At 34.6% G+C, this 17,377-nt stretch overlaps 1 protein-coding gene across 3 annotated transcripts in view; it reads right to left on the bottom strand.

The window, feature by feature from the left end:
• The window catches only part of LOC124354743 (NADPH oxidase 5), a 244,257-nt gene that overhangs the window by 55,213 nt on the left and 171,667 nt on the right, over positions 1 to 17,377 (bottom strand). For all 3 annotated transcript variants that reach the window (XM_046805414.1, XM_046805410.1, XM_046805411.1), the window contains one exon: positions 6,186 to 6,297. In XM_046805414.1, coding sequence (XP_046661370.1) covers positions 6,186 to 6,297 — 112 coding nt within the window. The remainder of the gene's footprint in view (positions 1 to 6,185; positions 6,298 to 17,377) is intronic.

Raw genomic sequence — 17,377 nt, 5'->3', positions numbered from 1 at the left:
TAGTCTTTCAGAACCAGTTTTACTACGTAAAAACATGTCAGCCAGAGATAGGTTTTCCACAATACTGATCTCTGATCTAAGAGGTAAATGATGACAATGCGTTGTTCAGGTAAGCATGCTTATAGTTAGTTCTGCTCAAAGCTCCGAACTTCAATTGCTTGCAGAAATGTCAATAACTGCTACTTATCTTCGCCGTAATCTCGCAGTTTAGATAAGCATTACCGGTTAGCATCCTCTTACAGTCCTCTAAATGTGACTTGATGCGAAAAGATTAGATTGGAATACAAAGGAGGGGTTTCTGTCAGTAACTTCAAGGAGTTGTAAACGCCTCATTATCATGGTTAGGAGGATTATTAACAGTTCCCAATCGGAAGCAACAAATCTTTAAAATCCTGTCACAACAAGAAGAATGAATACCTAGAGATTAACATTAAAGAGATTAGATTAGCATATCTCGTTCTAGTAAACAATGGTTAATCAATATTGAATGTACAATAATAATAAGAAGAACTACATTTTATACGCAGCTACTTATATTCATATAATAATACGTATGTACACAATAATTAAAATGATTGCACCAAGATTCATTCAGAGGGTACTGATAAATACACCAGGACAACCATTAGATAATGAATTAATGTAATTAACTTCAAATGTACAGGTTTATATCTCACGATTGTTAACTGCACCGACATTTTACATTTAATTTGTAACTACGAGTAATTATTATCATAGTGATTTCAAATGCACCAAAAGTAGGTGTAGTTGTACGGGTGTTTTTTTTTTTTTTTTTTTTTTTTTTTTTTTTTTTTTTTTTAGTAAAATTGTATGTAAAATTTTTTTATCTATCCATGAAATAAGAAAAACTAAAAATCTCTTGATACAAATGTTACTGTCACCACCAAGTGTTAAATATTAGAAGAGACATGATTCTAAGCTTCAAACATTCTTTACCGGAAACCCGAGACCCGGGTAACCAGGAGGGTTCTCTTCTGGTTGATTTATACCTGCAAATAGATTCTATACTGGGTAGAACAAAAACCGATGAGTCACTTAAATCTGAGAAAACCGATGGATATCTAGGAGCTGCACATGTAGAGATATTGCGGTAAAAACGGATGTCACTGGGCCTAGTTTACTGCACGAAATGACTGTTGAAGTGGGTGCGGCTCCCTTAATGTTACAGGTTTATGAGACTATAAGAGGCTGGAACAAGGTAACCTCGATTTTCCAAGGTGACGTGACTGAGATAATTCCCAATATCCTTATTCTTGGTATCTTGAGGGAATACTGCTACTACCCCCAAGCTTACTATCTTGGATATCCACGAGGGAATAACCCTTAGGTGTTTTAAGACTAAGTGCAATGATGGGTTTTCTCATTTTCTTGTTCTAACTGTACAAACCAAATGCTTTTCCTATTATTTAATTACACTTAACGAGAAGAATGACTACATTGCACCCTATATGATTTTATAAGTACGTATGTAATGAGTGGAGCGCAAAGTAATTAAAACTAACAATAATATAAATTGACTTATTATTTTTAAAAGTATGCATCCAGACAATACAAAATATGATTTACTGACGTTTATTACATGTTTAAGACTCTTTACCGTGACCTCACGGACCTATAAAACTGTATAATAAGACACTTAGCTGCTGTTGTATTTTGCATCGGATTTATTAGGCTGAGTTGAATACGCCCCGGAGATCGTATCGAGTAAAAAACCCTCAATTGACCCTTGGTCTGCCATCGATACTGCCGATAAGCTAATAACCCTCTCAGGCCCGGTGGCTGGCATTAGTCCTGATCAACACTTACCAGTCCTTATCAGATAAGGTAACGGCGCGGCGGCCGACCTCGTAATTTGTCCACGGAATCTTATCAAAGACAGATGCGACGTAGCGATATTGCCGATATTGCTGATTTACTGCGCCCAATTATTTGCAATGTATGTGAAATTGCCGGGACCGAATCCATTATCTTTGCGAATTATGTGATTCAATTGTGATAAGCGGTAATGTGTGTGATCGGGTTTAAGCTTTATGTTACAACATTATGTGGGAGTAGGTGGACTGTAATACAGAATAGTAATGGAAGGCTCTCTTACTATGCTGTAGAAGATTGTAGTTAGAAATGAATCAATCCAGATTATATCATATTTATCTCGGGGCAGTGAAAGCCAATTGAGCAAAGTGAACGAGCACGAGTATACCACAGCTACTGGCGCAAGAAAATAATTATTTTTTATAGTAATCTATCTGAAACGATCATATCTATAAGGCTTGTCGGCCATTTATATTATTATAGTGATCTGGTTCGTGATTATTACAAACTATTAATAATATACGATAGGAATACGCCACACTAAGTGTCGAAAACGCCCTTCGGCGAAGTTTAATGCTAACTCCCAAATCTATAGTTTGTTTCATTCTCGAAATTTAATATCCTAAGGCGAGACAGACAGATAATCATTAAGGCATTTTCATATCCTCCCAGCAGACATTAGAAATTTGTGTCAGACTACTGTGAAGACTCAATGCATCTCAATGGTTCAGCGAACCATGATTGGACATGTATCATAATATAACTCATTCTTGTGTATGTAGAACTCATTCTTGTTCATTTAAAAGTCTACAGTTGAAATCTTTCTCAGTGAAAATTAAACGCAATGGTCAAATAATAAATGTTCATGTGAGCTAGCGAGGGTGCTACAAAGCAAGCGTGCGCTGAAGTCAAATCTTGCCTTAACTTTTAAAATTTATATTTAAACATTTTATTTTTACTCTATGAATAATAATTTCACATGTTAAAATCTCATATGAATGTAATCATACTGTTACTTATTTTGCTATTCTATCGTCACCATCTTGGTTCACCATAAGAGTAGTGTAAAAATATTCACCAACGCCTAGCTAAACCCTTTAGATTGGCATGCAACATCATCTAACACAGAATTGCTTATACATAAATTAAATTTCAGTCAAAGGTCTATAGGTCAGTTAATTTTTGAGATAACATGCGAACAGATAGACAGAAATGAGATTTGTCCAGCCTTCGCTAACGATTAACGAATAAATTGTGTTTGGGTGTTTACAGATCTTAACAGCATGTTTAAAATGCATTTTTGACTATGATACCTTAAGTGGTTTTGGTTTTTGCCAGGTTTCCTACAATGGATTTCATCCGGAAAAAGATCGGAATTTTATTTTAATGGTTTGGTATAATTCTGAAGTTTTTATATTTAGCTGAGTGTTAGTGTAGCTTCTTATTAAGTTTTGCAAACATAATTTCGCCATAATCGTCATTCTCTCAGCCGAAAGTCCAAACAAGTAGTTGAACTATAACTTGAAATTTTGCAGGAGATATTTCTGTATTTCTACGTAGATGATCTCGATTACTATGTATATCCTTCAATGGGAGTTTTCTCATTCGGTGAGGATGACGTCAAGGACACGTTCATGACGACCACACACTTCCCCTAATATAAACAAAACTACTACAAGAGACTATGAGCCCCACTATGCAGGCAAAAGTTCAAAACCGTAAGATACGTCTTTTTTGGAATGGATTATGAAGCGCAAGTCACCACAACAAATTTTATTTTCATTAAGTAGTTTATAAACTTATAGTTAAAAATATAAAAGTTACTAAGAATAAAAAAAAGTACCCAATAACTTAGGAGTCAAAATCTGGAACAATCTCAATTTTATCGATGAGAATGTCATCAGATGATCTGATAAAATAAATTGGTTCAATGCTTTATTTGTAGGCTGAACGGAAGATCTGCTCTAAAAACAGGGTCTACAAGAGAGACTTTTACGGTCTCAAAAATGTTAGTAACATTTTGATAAATTGACTTCTAAAATATAAAACTGGTGTAAAAGACCTGACTTCTTTATTTCAAGCAGTGATTTAATTAGTTGAACGATTAGATGCAGCTATGCTGCCAAGATACAGTATGGGGACAATGAGGGCATGATACGCTATAACAAAGTGGTTCGGAGAGCATTTCATTTAGCGGAAAGATATCAATATTATACCAGTAACTGTGCATGGGGGAGGTTCAAGAGTGGCATCTTACTCTGAAGTAATTTACATCCTTTCACGCTACAGAGCTGTTTATTCCGAGTATCGCAAGTTGTCGGCAGTAAAGTGTCGGAACCCGAGGCGACGGTTCTTCACTTACGCACGGAACTAATGGACGATAAATCAATCGTTTAAGCACCCCTGCCAAGAGCTATTTTTCAACCGATAATATACCATTAGATATAACCAGTATAGTGGTCGCACCTGATCACTTTACATTCCACATTTTTGTACAAAACACAAATCGAAACATTACAGTAAAAGGATTTTAATAGGAATGTAAATTCTGGAATGATGCTGGTACTCGTTATACCGACGGTACTATTAAACTCGCCGGTTACCACATGTAACAGTTGTAATACTGTTTGACCCCACTCAATACTTCCTGTCCTGATAATTATCCTACGGGTCATGATGAGTCGAAGCAAGCAACTTTCCCTTCAAGAAAAAAAAACCAAAGTCTTTATCTTCTCCAAGCTATCAAGCATCACAGAAACTCCAAACCATCTAAATGACGGAAATACGGTTCAATATATTCTTATAAAATATAATCATAATCACGATGATACAAATAATATTATTTGTTTGTAAAAGTACAAGACACTGTAGTTAGATTATAATTCTACGAACCTATAAGTTAGAAAAGAAAACTCCCCATAATGAACATTTATATTTCAAATTTCATCAATGGGTATTTCATTTTTATGTATAATTGTAATAATATGTCTGTTTAGTAATATTTTATTTATTTGATACTCCTATTATGAATGATACTAGAAGTTTAATAATGATTGTGTCTTGTTAACTTTAAAGAGAAGAACCGTCACCTAAAATTGCAACCAGATTCCATATTATTAGATACATTGTTTAGATTTGCGCCAAAGCTAAGGGTTATTACCTTAGATTACATAATTCATCATGGACTGCAACATCTTGCAACACGAATTTCAAAAGTCCCTGCCCTTCTCATTCGGCTGGGCTCTTACAAGTAGATCATTCGTGATCCCTGTTGGTTGTTGGGCAACTCGAGTCACGGCCCAACCAGAGCACATTCCCCAGGTGTGAAATGCATCATTACACTCCGCGTGAGCCTTGATGGGCTAGCCCCTTTTAGTAATGGCATTGGGAAGACTTCTGGATCAAATATCTTGTCATTAAGGAAACTTTTTACATCAGAGTTGTTTATTAAGGTATTGACCGATCAATATTGAGGAATAATATTTTTAATGCCACACAAGAAATAAAACGTCATTATACGTTCCATCCTCTCCTTCTCCACATAATTGAGTGACTTTGGGATTGGTCCCTTGTTAATTGAAATACGTTCAATGATTTCAGTTTCAATACAATGTTAACGTCTTGTATCAGTGGAACTTATTTCAGTTTTAATTCTTTTTTGGGCAGGGTATTGCTGATAATTGACACTGTCAGAATTATGTACCTAAATGTATACATGGTAAGTAACATAGTTACTGTTAACCAGTAGTGCTAGCTAGTTTATAGAGTGCCTGTGCTTTCTCACTCCAAACAAGCTAGTTTAAAAAACAACGTAAATAATTGTATACCTTGTTTATAATACTATGACTATAACTGTATTATGATCAACTTGAGAGTAGATCAGTACGTTTAGAGGTTTCATAAGCACAATTGTAAGCATGTTAGAATGATTGTATGGTAACCATAAGAGGAAATAGTCTCTGCGTGCTTTAAAAGCTATGCGGATGAGCATCTCACACACGCTTTCATCAGTTCGGCTTTTAAATTTGACAAATTGGTTTGATCATACTTAGGAAACTGCAATAAAATGAAAACTAATAAACAAGTTTATAATATACATATATCCAAGAAATACAATTTTAATTTTAAAGAAGTACAATTTAGTAAATATAGCAGACTAATTAACTGATTATTACGGTTTGATTATTCAGAGACCTCAGGCCTTTGCGATGACTTATTGCTGCCGTTCACAAGTGTGTCGGTTGGAGACGGAATTTAAAACTACGATTTACTTAACTGTAGCTTAAAATAAGCTTTAAACTCGCGGTCACCGGCACTTAAAATTAATAACGACTCAGTTTGTTTCTACTCACCCCCTTGGCCTGGAAAATCTGACAGAACTTGTCCAGAGAGATGTGCTCCTCGCCACACAACACATAGGCCACACTTTCGAGCTGCTCTGCCAGGTCTATCTGCTTCTCGTCCCTGAACACACAGACATCAAATATTGTTTGCACATTCCATAGTTTACATCATAATATGCAAATATGCACTTTTCACATCACTTACGACGTCTCAGTTCTTTATTGTTTCTCTTATTGAAATCTAATAAATTAAAAAATCCAAATTTTTCAATTTAAGAGTGTGACCTTGTTACAAATTATGCGTTAAATTTACCAATACTGACAGACATTTAAAATTATCCTGCAGCACAATCAGAACAAGCAGATTCCACATACAAGAGCAATAATGAAATATGACGTTGAATAGAAACTAAATTTTAATGTTGTTTTTTTTATTATGTCATATCTTAAAAAGCTGACACGGTAAAATTAATATTTAAATTTCAAAATCTGGTGATTAAAACTTTGAAAAATATATGAATTCTTACACCGAAAAAGTTTTGCAAAAGTACGAGTTTAATACCGTTTTACTCTTTCTATGAAGCTAAAATCTAAATATATTTTTACGAAAACCTTGTTCTTCTTTAAAACAAAAATATCTAAAAGCTGTCTTAAAAATATTAATATAGATTAAATCAAATATATTTTTATGTAGAGTTGAAAATTTGACCCCATTCTGCTGATTTCATTTAAAATGAATACTACATTTTATGTTATTTAAACTAAAACCGTAAACAAAAACAACATTCGCAAGAGAGAGGAGGCGATCGCTTATACGCCGCTACCAATGTTTCCAGGCAGGTTATTTAAATGAAAAAGCAAATAAGTTTACTGTTGATTTCTTGATATCAATGCTATACCTCGTTATTTTTAAGTATTTCCTCTTGTGACGAAACGTAGCCCTACAAATGGCCTAAGTGGTTCAAATCTATTTTGAAACGGACGAAAATTGTCTTTTTATATGCAGGCCAACTTAACCTTTCGAATGTAAGTCATAAAGACGGAATGGTGCAGATAGCACTAAGTGGATCATACTGTTTCACATCGGTCACAATCCGTAACCGTGTGGCTATAAGATTTATAGGTGACAGCCAATCGGAGGTGAGCTCTATAAATCCTTTATTTTAATGTTCAGGGGCGTGACTAGGTATTGGCTGGTCCCCGGTCAGTTACAGATTCGAGATCCAACTTTACTAAACTGAACTCTTTCCTTCTAGACGTTCTACCCCCCCCCCCCTCCTAAACTCACGACATTCCCAATACTAGTTACGACTCTGTTACTTAACGATAAGTGTTGGCCCGCCTTCATGCCTATCTGCCTATCGTCTTATGCGCTTATCACAAATAGCCTCTGCGCCCACCGACCAACGACCTAGTCTGTACCTTATCGTGCCCCATATCACTGTTCCTGTCGGTGTTGCGATACCAGAGACTTGTAACACCGGCCGGAACACACTCGTCAACTGATAGGAGAAGACGAGCTCTAAGTGTTTCTAATGACCGGATGTTTTATAAAGGAATGTCTTCATTATAGTGCTTTAACTCTAGTGGGATACATATTTATTTACGCACTTGCCATTTTCTTTCGTTTTGGACATAAATATTACAGAAACCTTAAAAATGTTAATTATATCCTAACCCTAATGTTCTAAGTATATTGCACTTTGAATTAATTTAATAATCCTTTTATCACAGCAGTATAAATTAACTTTTACCATTCAAGTATTACCATGAAATAAATATAAGTATCACAAATTGAACAGCAAGTTGTAAAACTGAAGTGACTACAATGATAAAGAAACCTAACTTACCTAAGTAAATTACAATAACATCATTAACTTAAAATGAAAATAGTAGCTATAACCAAAATACATGGAAACTTCTCACAGTAACTCTGTGGTAAGTACTAGTGATGTGAAACATCTCCACACTCAATCCTGTCCCGTACGTTCAGGACGCGTGTTTATCCAGGACGCCTCCAATAGAATCCAAAAGTCTAGCACGAAAAGTACAGTGTACTAGCATTTTGTGAGGTAAGTTTTAATAATTTAAAAATCCAATCTGTGCACTTTACTTTATCTGACTTTTCCACAAATTTTTAGGTAAAACCTCCAAATAGATTTCTTGATCGTACATTGGTCCAATTCTAAAAACATTTAAGTATTACCACACTTGGGACAGTCCTTTGCCATTACAAAAGTTATTTGTCCCGGCGGAGCAAGTACTTTTTGTGATTCAATGTTTATAGTTTTATATATATATATATATATATATATATATATATATATATATATATATAAGTTTCTTTGATTTAGATCAAATCTAAAATTTTAAAATATTATATACTAAAAATAACCTTAAACATTGAAAAGGAGACAATAAATAATACTTCATAACTGGCAAATAATATTATATAATTATAAAAAAACGCCTCGCTGTGTACCAACAGAAGTACGAAGTTGTCATCAACAACTTGACATTAGTATCTAGTTAACGCGTGTTTGTTTGAAACGATTGAGTTATTATTGGTGCATACATATTTATATGTCATTTCTTGTTACATAAATACACTAATAAATCAAGCAGGCGCAGGAGCACATTCTTGAAGTACGAGATGTTGGATTGGAAGAAGTAAAAATGCCCAGACAATCTTTTTGTGTTGCTGAATCCTGTTATACTCGCTACGACGCCTTTTCAGATTAAGACATTGACATGGACGAGCTAGACAATAACATTTCAGATCTTGTTTAAGCTGGAATCCTGAAAGTGATGATTAGTATTAGGTCTGCGAAGACCAGTCAGGTGACAATGTTCAACAAGTACCGTCTTGACTCCAAAGGAGGCAGATCTATGAAAGTGATGGTGTCATAAACAACACGTACTCTGTGATAATGGGAGCCTAGTGCTGTTCTTAGAGGCTTGTATAAACTCCATTGTACTATGTTAAAATCCTATATTAACGATGCCTAGTAAAGACGACTGATCAGACGATACTACAATATTGGAGAAGATCACACCAGGGTGTAGTACAATAATCTTAAAGAATATAGTTTAGAGAACATTTTTTACCGTCTCAAAATCATGGTTATGAAATGACAAATCATAACTTAACTTAAGATAAAGTCAAGTTAAACGTCTTAAGTTAAATCCAAGATAAAGGAAAGGTAAATTTAGGAACTTGATTTCAATATGTGAGCAGTGTGTTTTGGATCAATTGGTCAAGGACTTGAATTATAGTGGTAGAATATTAAAAAGCATTTATTTGTGCCTGTTTAAAATACGAAATCATTAACACAATCAGTGTCAAATTATCCTACAGAAAGGTGGAGTCTTGTTTACAAAGATATTTGAAGAGTTGCGGCTCTTCAGCAAATAATACGTTAATGTAATTAATATATTCTACGTCAGTGATTCATATATTAAATAGGAAGTGGTACAGGTAGGCACACCGGACACGGTATAGGATATAAAATAGATCCAGTTTAAAAAATAATTTTCACGAAATTTCAAAATTTATCAGTAAATCCAACCATATTTATTAGTAAGTTACCAGATTATCCGATTAAATTTCAATCCGATTTGAAGTTTCCTAAAATGACAGTTCAACAATATCAAGTTGCTGTGTTTAAAAAACTACTCTCTGTATGTAATATTCACTTTCATAACATAGACAATTAAATTTTATGCAGGACTAAAGCAGTAAGTAATCTTCAGAACGGCAAAGTAGTACGCTAACAATAAAATCCATTCAATTTCTGTATATTTAATACTATATTTCTTATCTTTTTAATTTAAACCTCGTATTGTGAAAAGTATTTAATGAACTCAATACATTTCATTGTCAAAAACCACGAAATTCTTTTTCCTGACCACTTTATCAAGATTTCTCGGTAGAAATCCATCTGAAGCCAACAAATAATTTTACGGCGGGTCCAAGCGTACCAAACGAACTCACAGAGGCACCAAATCACTGTTATGTACTTTGGACGTAAATGTTGTCAACTCAAAAATATAACAGCCTAATTGGCCTAAATTGAGCCATTCTAATGTCGGCGGTAATGACCACGTGGGGGCTTTACGGCACAATTCGATTAATGTGCCAATTACACGGCGTCCCACAACAGCCAATCCCACGGCCGCCAAAACCTGCAATGGCCAAATGTACTTATGGGTTGAAAGGCTATAGCACTGTAATTAGATATAGGTTTTATACATTTCTATCTTCAAAAACTATTATAAATTTCAAAGAAAAGCTTATAGAATCAATAAGCTAATAATAATCAATACAAATTTACTTTAAGTAATTTAGTTAATAATTCTGGTATTACAGTAATTTTTTTAACAGTGTTTATGCAATTTTAAAAATTGTGCATTGTAACTTATATTTTAACAAACAACGTGATTTATAGCTAGACCAAATATCTAGGTTTTACTGTCGTACATTCATTAGTTTTGTGCTCTCTTTTTTATTTAAAACAATTAACATGAGATGTCGTATACAGTTTTAATTTATTTTGTTTTTAAACTAAAAACTCAGTAGCAACTAAATACAATGACCTATAAAACACTAATATTCAGTTGAACCCCTCTTGCTTTGTGCTGATAGTGGACTCCAATGTTACGTGGACTTGTTAGACGTTATTTACATCTTTAAATGTTTATAAAGTTTATTGTTATATATCATATTGTTAGTTAACTGGAGGTAAAGTAATGAAAAAATAACGGCATTATGTCTTACAAGAGCTATGCTATATAGCGTAATGCCCGCATGAATAAATCCATTTGAATTTTATTTTTACAATCAGCTTAGGTCCAAAAATAAAAAAACATTACAATATCTAATTATTTTGGCCTTTAGTTTGCCTGTTAACTTTCGATGTATGTAATTTGTAACACAATGAACGTATGTTTATAGGCGACCTATCAAACGCACGTTACATACCTAACGCGTTCTCATACATTTAAGATTCGTATTGTTAGTATCGACTTGCTAGAAATAAAACGTCAAGTTTAATATATAACGATGTTTGCAATCCAAGTTAATTAAACCTGTTTTAATGTGTAAAATACTTCTTCATTAAATATCTGGAATTTTAGTTTAATTATTGATACATGTGATACATGTCGTAATTTAATGCGCAAGTTATTCACAGATTAGGTGTAGCGACAAACGTATGTAGTCGGGGTTGGCGCTACGGCGGTGGTAGGCCCGGCGAGCGGCGCCCTCCGCCCAGTGCTGGTCGGCCGTAAAGTGGTTGAATGACACACAGAATGTCGCATTAAATTCGGACAGTTACCGCAAGTAAACAGGTCTCCGGCCCATGGCTGATCGACCGCCCATACAATACTAAAAAACCAACACCGCCAATACTGGTTCTTTATTCGGCGTAATGACTGGTTTCCTCGACAAAAACTTGTAATTGTCGGACAGCCTTTCCAATCCTCGGTCCACCACAATAGGGCCCGGTGTGGTGCAGCGACCGGCGGAGCCGGTGTGCCGATACCATCTAGCGGCCACGGCCAGTCGCCGGCCGATATCGGCCCATAAAATCGGTGCACCGTTCCGCTTCAGGCTTGGCGGCGGCGGCGGCGGCGCGGCCTGTTCCTCGATCCGCCACTTTGAAGGTGAATTGACCTTATAAATCGACAATCTGTCCGTACAGGTCTCTATAGCCTCTGCCTCCGCTACATGTGGGTGTGCGGAGTCAGACTATATACGAGTTTATACACTTTGGAAACTATATTTCATTATAGTGTTGCAACAGGTCTCTGAACACACTTTCTGGAAGTTGTTTCTTAGGAAAGCACATTGTACTATATGCGCATAGATAGCTAAACCGTTATTTCATCTATCTTTATCACTAAGGCTTGTTTATTATTAATTATTCAAAGGGAGTTAAGCAATATATTTAATATAGCATATTTTTTTATTGGCCACTATACCTAATTGATATAAATACGAATTATTTGTATCCTTATTTCATAATACAATATTATTACATATATAATAACAAACATATATTGCAGTGTAATTTCACCTTAAACCCACCACAAAAACAAAAATATCTATAAACCGATGGTAAACGACTCAAAAATGTATCTCATTCTAAAAAAACTTTGTTGCTTAGACATATGATGTAAAATGCACTTAGCACACGACATTATACACATTAGCAGATGCAACTATAAGCTAAGCTCGATTATGTACTAAAATCAGTCATTCTTCAGTTTTTTACCGTGAAAGTAACGTGACCGATGATATGTAAAATTATAAACTGCCTAAGTTCCACTCCCTCAATATCCAGTATAGACAATCTGACTGATCTTTTCAGGTTCGGGTCAGATTTATCAAAGATTTTGGACCTACGCTTGTAAACACTGTCTTGAAAATCAGACAAACTACTAATATTTATAAATATTCTGGTTTGTATCAGGTAACTCCGGAACATGTTTGTGAACTTCCCATAGGTTCCTAAGGACCCCGTGGACGATGTGGACATCCGGAGTAACGAGCCTCGCGTGTGTGGCCCAACTTACCGTAATGTAGGCTAATTGCAACATCGCCAACGCAGCCGCAGTTACGACCACTCTGACTCTTCTAGGAATATTACGAACAGTAAAATAATGCAAGTGGTGAACTAGTTGTTTATTGGGAACATGCTGATTGGACGGCCTCGCGTAATTGGATGGAGTCTTATTGCTGGAGGCAGCCCTTATCCTCCTGGGCATCTGGGATTCCATCGACCGGCTCCGACTGCTCCAACACCACCTTTGCATGTTCCAGGACATTCTTCTTGGCTTGCATCACATAGGGGTGTGCCTGCGGTAATCTACAACGAGATCGGGGCCGAGATCGGATTCCGACCGATACTAGAGGGTACTGTATAACAGAATTACTTGTTTAATTGACTACATGCCTCTGTATCAAACGCAACTGTGCCAAATCAGGTCACGTGACCAAATCTAGGTTTTACGCTCGTACTAATTTCCTTCTCATTCAACAGATCTGGTAAGTTTTGTTGTGTTGAGCTTTTTAGTATCGGGTCACAATTACGCTTCGATTTAATCATGTAGAAACTTAAATTTCTACTCGTAACACAGAATTGCTTACATGAACAGAGAGAACTCGCAAACAAACACATGAGCTACTAACCATTACCTGAGGATCCGCATGTATTTTGTTATGTATAACACGGACATTACAGATAAGGCCCTGTTTAGTGGCACACCAGGCGTCTCTGAGACAAGTAATGATCGTTTAAGGATTATCACGTCTTCGGAACTCTAGTCCAACAGTAAATGTCTGGTAGTAGGTAATAAATTGCAACCCTAAAGTAAAAGAGTAAAACATATTTCTAGTGATGAGTTATGAGCTAACGTAATGTCGTGGAATGAAGAATTCCGTGTGGTTAAGTCGATCTTAAGTACAAAGTATTTGCTATTGCAACATTTAATGGACGTATCACTAAACCCAAAGACCGTAGTCATTTCTGAAGAACCATGGATATTTATGCAAATGTTGACATTTGACTTATTAATTTATGAGATTTTATCAGAATGTAATTAATTTGAATTAATCTGTACCAAGGTATTAATAATAGTATACAATTAATAATAGTATACAATTAATAATCAAAATATAGAACTAGACAGTACGTTATTCACGTTATCTACGAGCGAATACATCTGTGACAAATTTCCAGTACGTCTCATTTTTTAGGTTTGAAGATTTATTAAAAAAAAATTAAACTGTAATTTACATTAAATAGTCATAATTTTACTTTTAACTCTATTATTCTTTTTTTAAATAAGGTTAAGAATTTTGTAAAAAATAATAGTGTTACTGCATTAAATATTGTGCAACTAAACACGCTGCAAGATAATTAAAGAGCCGTCAGATCCTGTCTACCTTCAGACTGCAAGTAAAACTTGAACTGAAGTGAATGATGTGTTGGTGGGCCGCAGGTGAGTCGGTAGCCACAAGAAATAGATGAGTTATCTCTTGGAAGGCTTCCAGTGCTGAGCATTCCCGGAGTGCAAGCATTCAGAGCGGAGTGGCACTGTTTGATAGAAACGTATTAATGTGCGCATCGTCGGAATTAATTAGCCGAGATTAAGTAATGTCCAGGCGCACTGTGCAAGTACGCACGCAACCAGCGCAGTGGTACCAATTTGTTGTGCCAATAGCTAGAACACAACTTCCAACAGCTGCGCGCGCCACGCCGCGCCGGGTACAGGACTGCGTGATATTTCTCGGCTATAATATGGACTTAAACTTTTCCAATGAACAATTTCAAGATATATATATTAGGGTATATATATATATCTTGAAATTATATATATATATATACATATATATATATAATATATATATATATATATATAATATATATATATATATATTAATGTAATATAGGATTTCTGTAGGTAGAATTTACGTCTACAGTATAAATTTGTATTTTAAATGTATTTCCTCACATAGCTATTAGGTAAAAATTTAATTAAAAAGATAAGATTTTAAAAACATTTATCTAAATTTATGCCGAATATTGTTCCCAATTAAACATTTAACTTGAATTAAAACAGACTAAACCACTAGTCTACAGAGTGTTTAATAAACTAATATGACATAAAAATGTACACTTTTTGTAGACTAAATTCAATTTATACTAAATGAAAACACTCTTGTCAATGCTTCGTAATTCTTGACGTTTTATTCCCACATAATCTCGAAATTTCCAAACCATAATCTTTAAACAAGTTTAGATAATGAATTTACTGACTCTAAACGCACTTATTAATCCACCTATTACTGGATCCAAATAAAATAAACACGCAAAATATCTTGTACGAAAAAGTACAAGTTGCATTTGAATTTTTACTCATTTTGGTAGCCATTGCTTCAGAACAGAATAGATAAAAATATATAGAGGTTAATTAAAATATTATAACTTTTTTAACTATTAATAATATACTATAAATATTATGAAGAGCGATATTGGTTTATATGTATTAACAATGTCATAACTACCTCTGAATAAACTAAAAAAATTGGTACTCGTATACTACATTATTATGTTTTTAACAAGAGTATTATTTTTACTTTGTTCGTATTAACATTTCTTAGAATTATTACTTTTGATTGAGCTATTAGATCGATTTGCTTGATTACTTTGGAATGATAATAATGTGCTCCTTGACTGGTTCAATACCGTCGTGTTCGCTCGACCACTCGAAAGGCCGGCCCTAAGATCGACAACTTGTTTGTACACATATTGATTTATACTCGGGTATACGGAGCGCGAGGCGGAACAGGTCAAGGCGAGTCGCTCGTTCACTTCGCTCAAATCCCGTGTTTAATTATATATCGAGATCACCGCGGGCACAGCCTTGGACTGCCTGCACCATTGTCTTTATGCACCATTCAAACAGCCTGTAATTTATCTTACAAAGTCGCTTTACCCGGAACAGGTACAAACGCTTTCATTAGCTCGCATATAGAACAAGTGTATTGTTTTTTAACGAATATCTCTCAGAATTTAACTGTAACAAATAGTTTTGACGTGAACCAACTTCTTTGGCAATATGAACGTTTGTTTACATATCCAAGTTACTCTAGGTCTTGAAAGGATGGAACTTATCGTATTGAAAATTTGATTTCAATGGCCTAATTTTTTTTCAACTAACAAAGATAACAAAGACCGGAATCCCTATCGAATGCACTTAAAATTTTAAAGAAATTAAGTGGTTCTCGTTCTATGTTAATTTACCTGTAACTAGTTACAATATATATAAAAATAAAATTTATTTGTAACAATTTTTACTTTATATTCATTTTAAACATATGATTTGTAAAATTAAAACATATTTAAGAGTACATATTTTTCAGTTACGTATATGTATGTCAGTTGAAATGTTATTTATATAAAAATTTTATAATAAATATCAATAATTTTCAAAACTCAATTGGTTAAAATATAAACGTTTTATACACACAAAAAAGAATATCATCCAAATACAAACGGTAGTAAAGCAATTTACTTTTAACGTTAAATTAGAGGATTTCATAAAAACTTCTTAGTCACAAAAAATTTAAAAATGCTAAAAGTTTTTTAAACTCACTTATGGTTACTTATAATTTTGTAAGGACTTTTCACCTCTGCTTTCACATGTTACAAGTTCTAATTTGTCTATTTTGTATTTAAGAAGTGTTTTTTGAAAATTTTTAGAATGGGTTCAACCCATTCTTTAACTTTCCTACTGGAACCGTCACTTCTGTGCAATATGTTAAATTTTTATTAATAACGTTTCCTTTAAAATATGTCACAAGAGCCCCTTAAGTTAATGTGTACCACCTCTTTATGTATTAAAAATAATACAATGATGGCAATTGGTGTATAAAAATACAGCATTTATTACACTCAAGGTAGGCCAATCACTGTGGTTTGAAGACTTTTGGCAGTTGTTCAAAGCATTAAATTTGTAATTAAATTGCATCAATCAAAACATTTACGACGATCTTGAAATAATGTTAATTTTCTTTTAGAAATCTCAAAAAACAAACAGTAAGCAATATGCTTTTGTATATAACTTCTGGTTTTTCTGTTATGCTGAGGATTTTCCTTATCGTCTTCTCCAATAATAGCCCAACGATCATCAACCTCCAGTCACATACTGCAGAACCTTCAAAAACATATGTTCAGAAGCCGTTAAGCCAAAATGTTTACCAAACCGTGAAACTGGAAGAGATGAAACTCAAGATAATCGAAACTCGGGACGATGAACGAGACAGGTGTCTTGTCATTTTTGCTGAAATGACCTGTCAGGATTTATTGTTAAAGTCGGTGTGAGAAGACATGCGGTCTGGGTTAAGTGCTGGTGGATGTCTGACCCAGCAGACACTATCATACGGTGATTAAGTGATAAAAACGGCTCAGTGGTCACAATATGGTGTGTAAACATCCGTCATCCCCTCTATTGTTGGCAGGGTTGTCTTCAGGGGCCCTGAAATCGAAATATAAATGCATGAGAAGCCAGATTGTCAGCTAATTTCGAATATCGGCTTTATAATTATGAAAGTCCTCATATATAATATATACGATTCAAAATATTTTTTTTTTTTTTTTTTTTTTTTGAAAATTGACGACAGTAAGGATTCAAGC

Source organism: Homalodisca vitripennis, chromosome 2 (genome assembly GCF_021130785.1).
Source record: "Homalodisca vitripennis isolate AUS2020 chromosome 2, UT_GWSS_2.1, whole genome shotgun sequence".
Taxonomy (NCBI): Eukaryota; Metazoa; Arthropoda; class Insecta; order Hemiptera; family Cicadellidae; genus Homalodisca; species Homalodisca vitripennis.
This window is presented reverse-complemented; position numbering and strand designations above follow the sequence as displayed.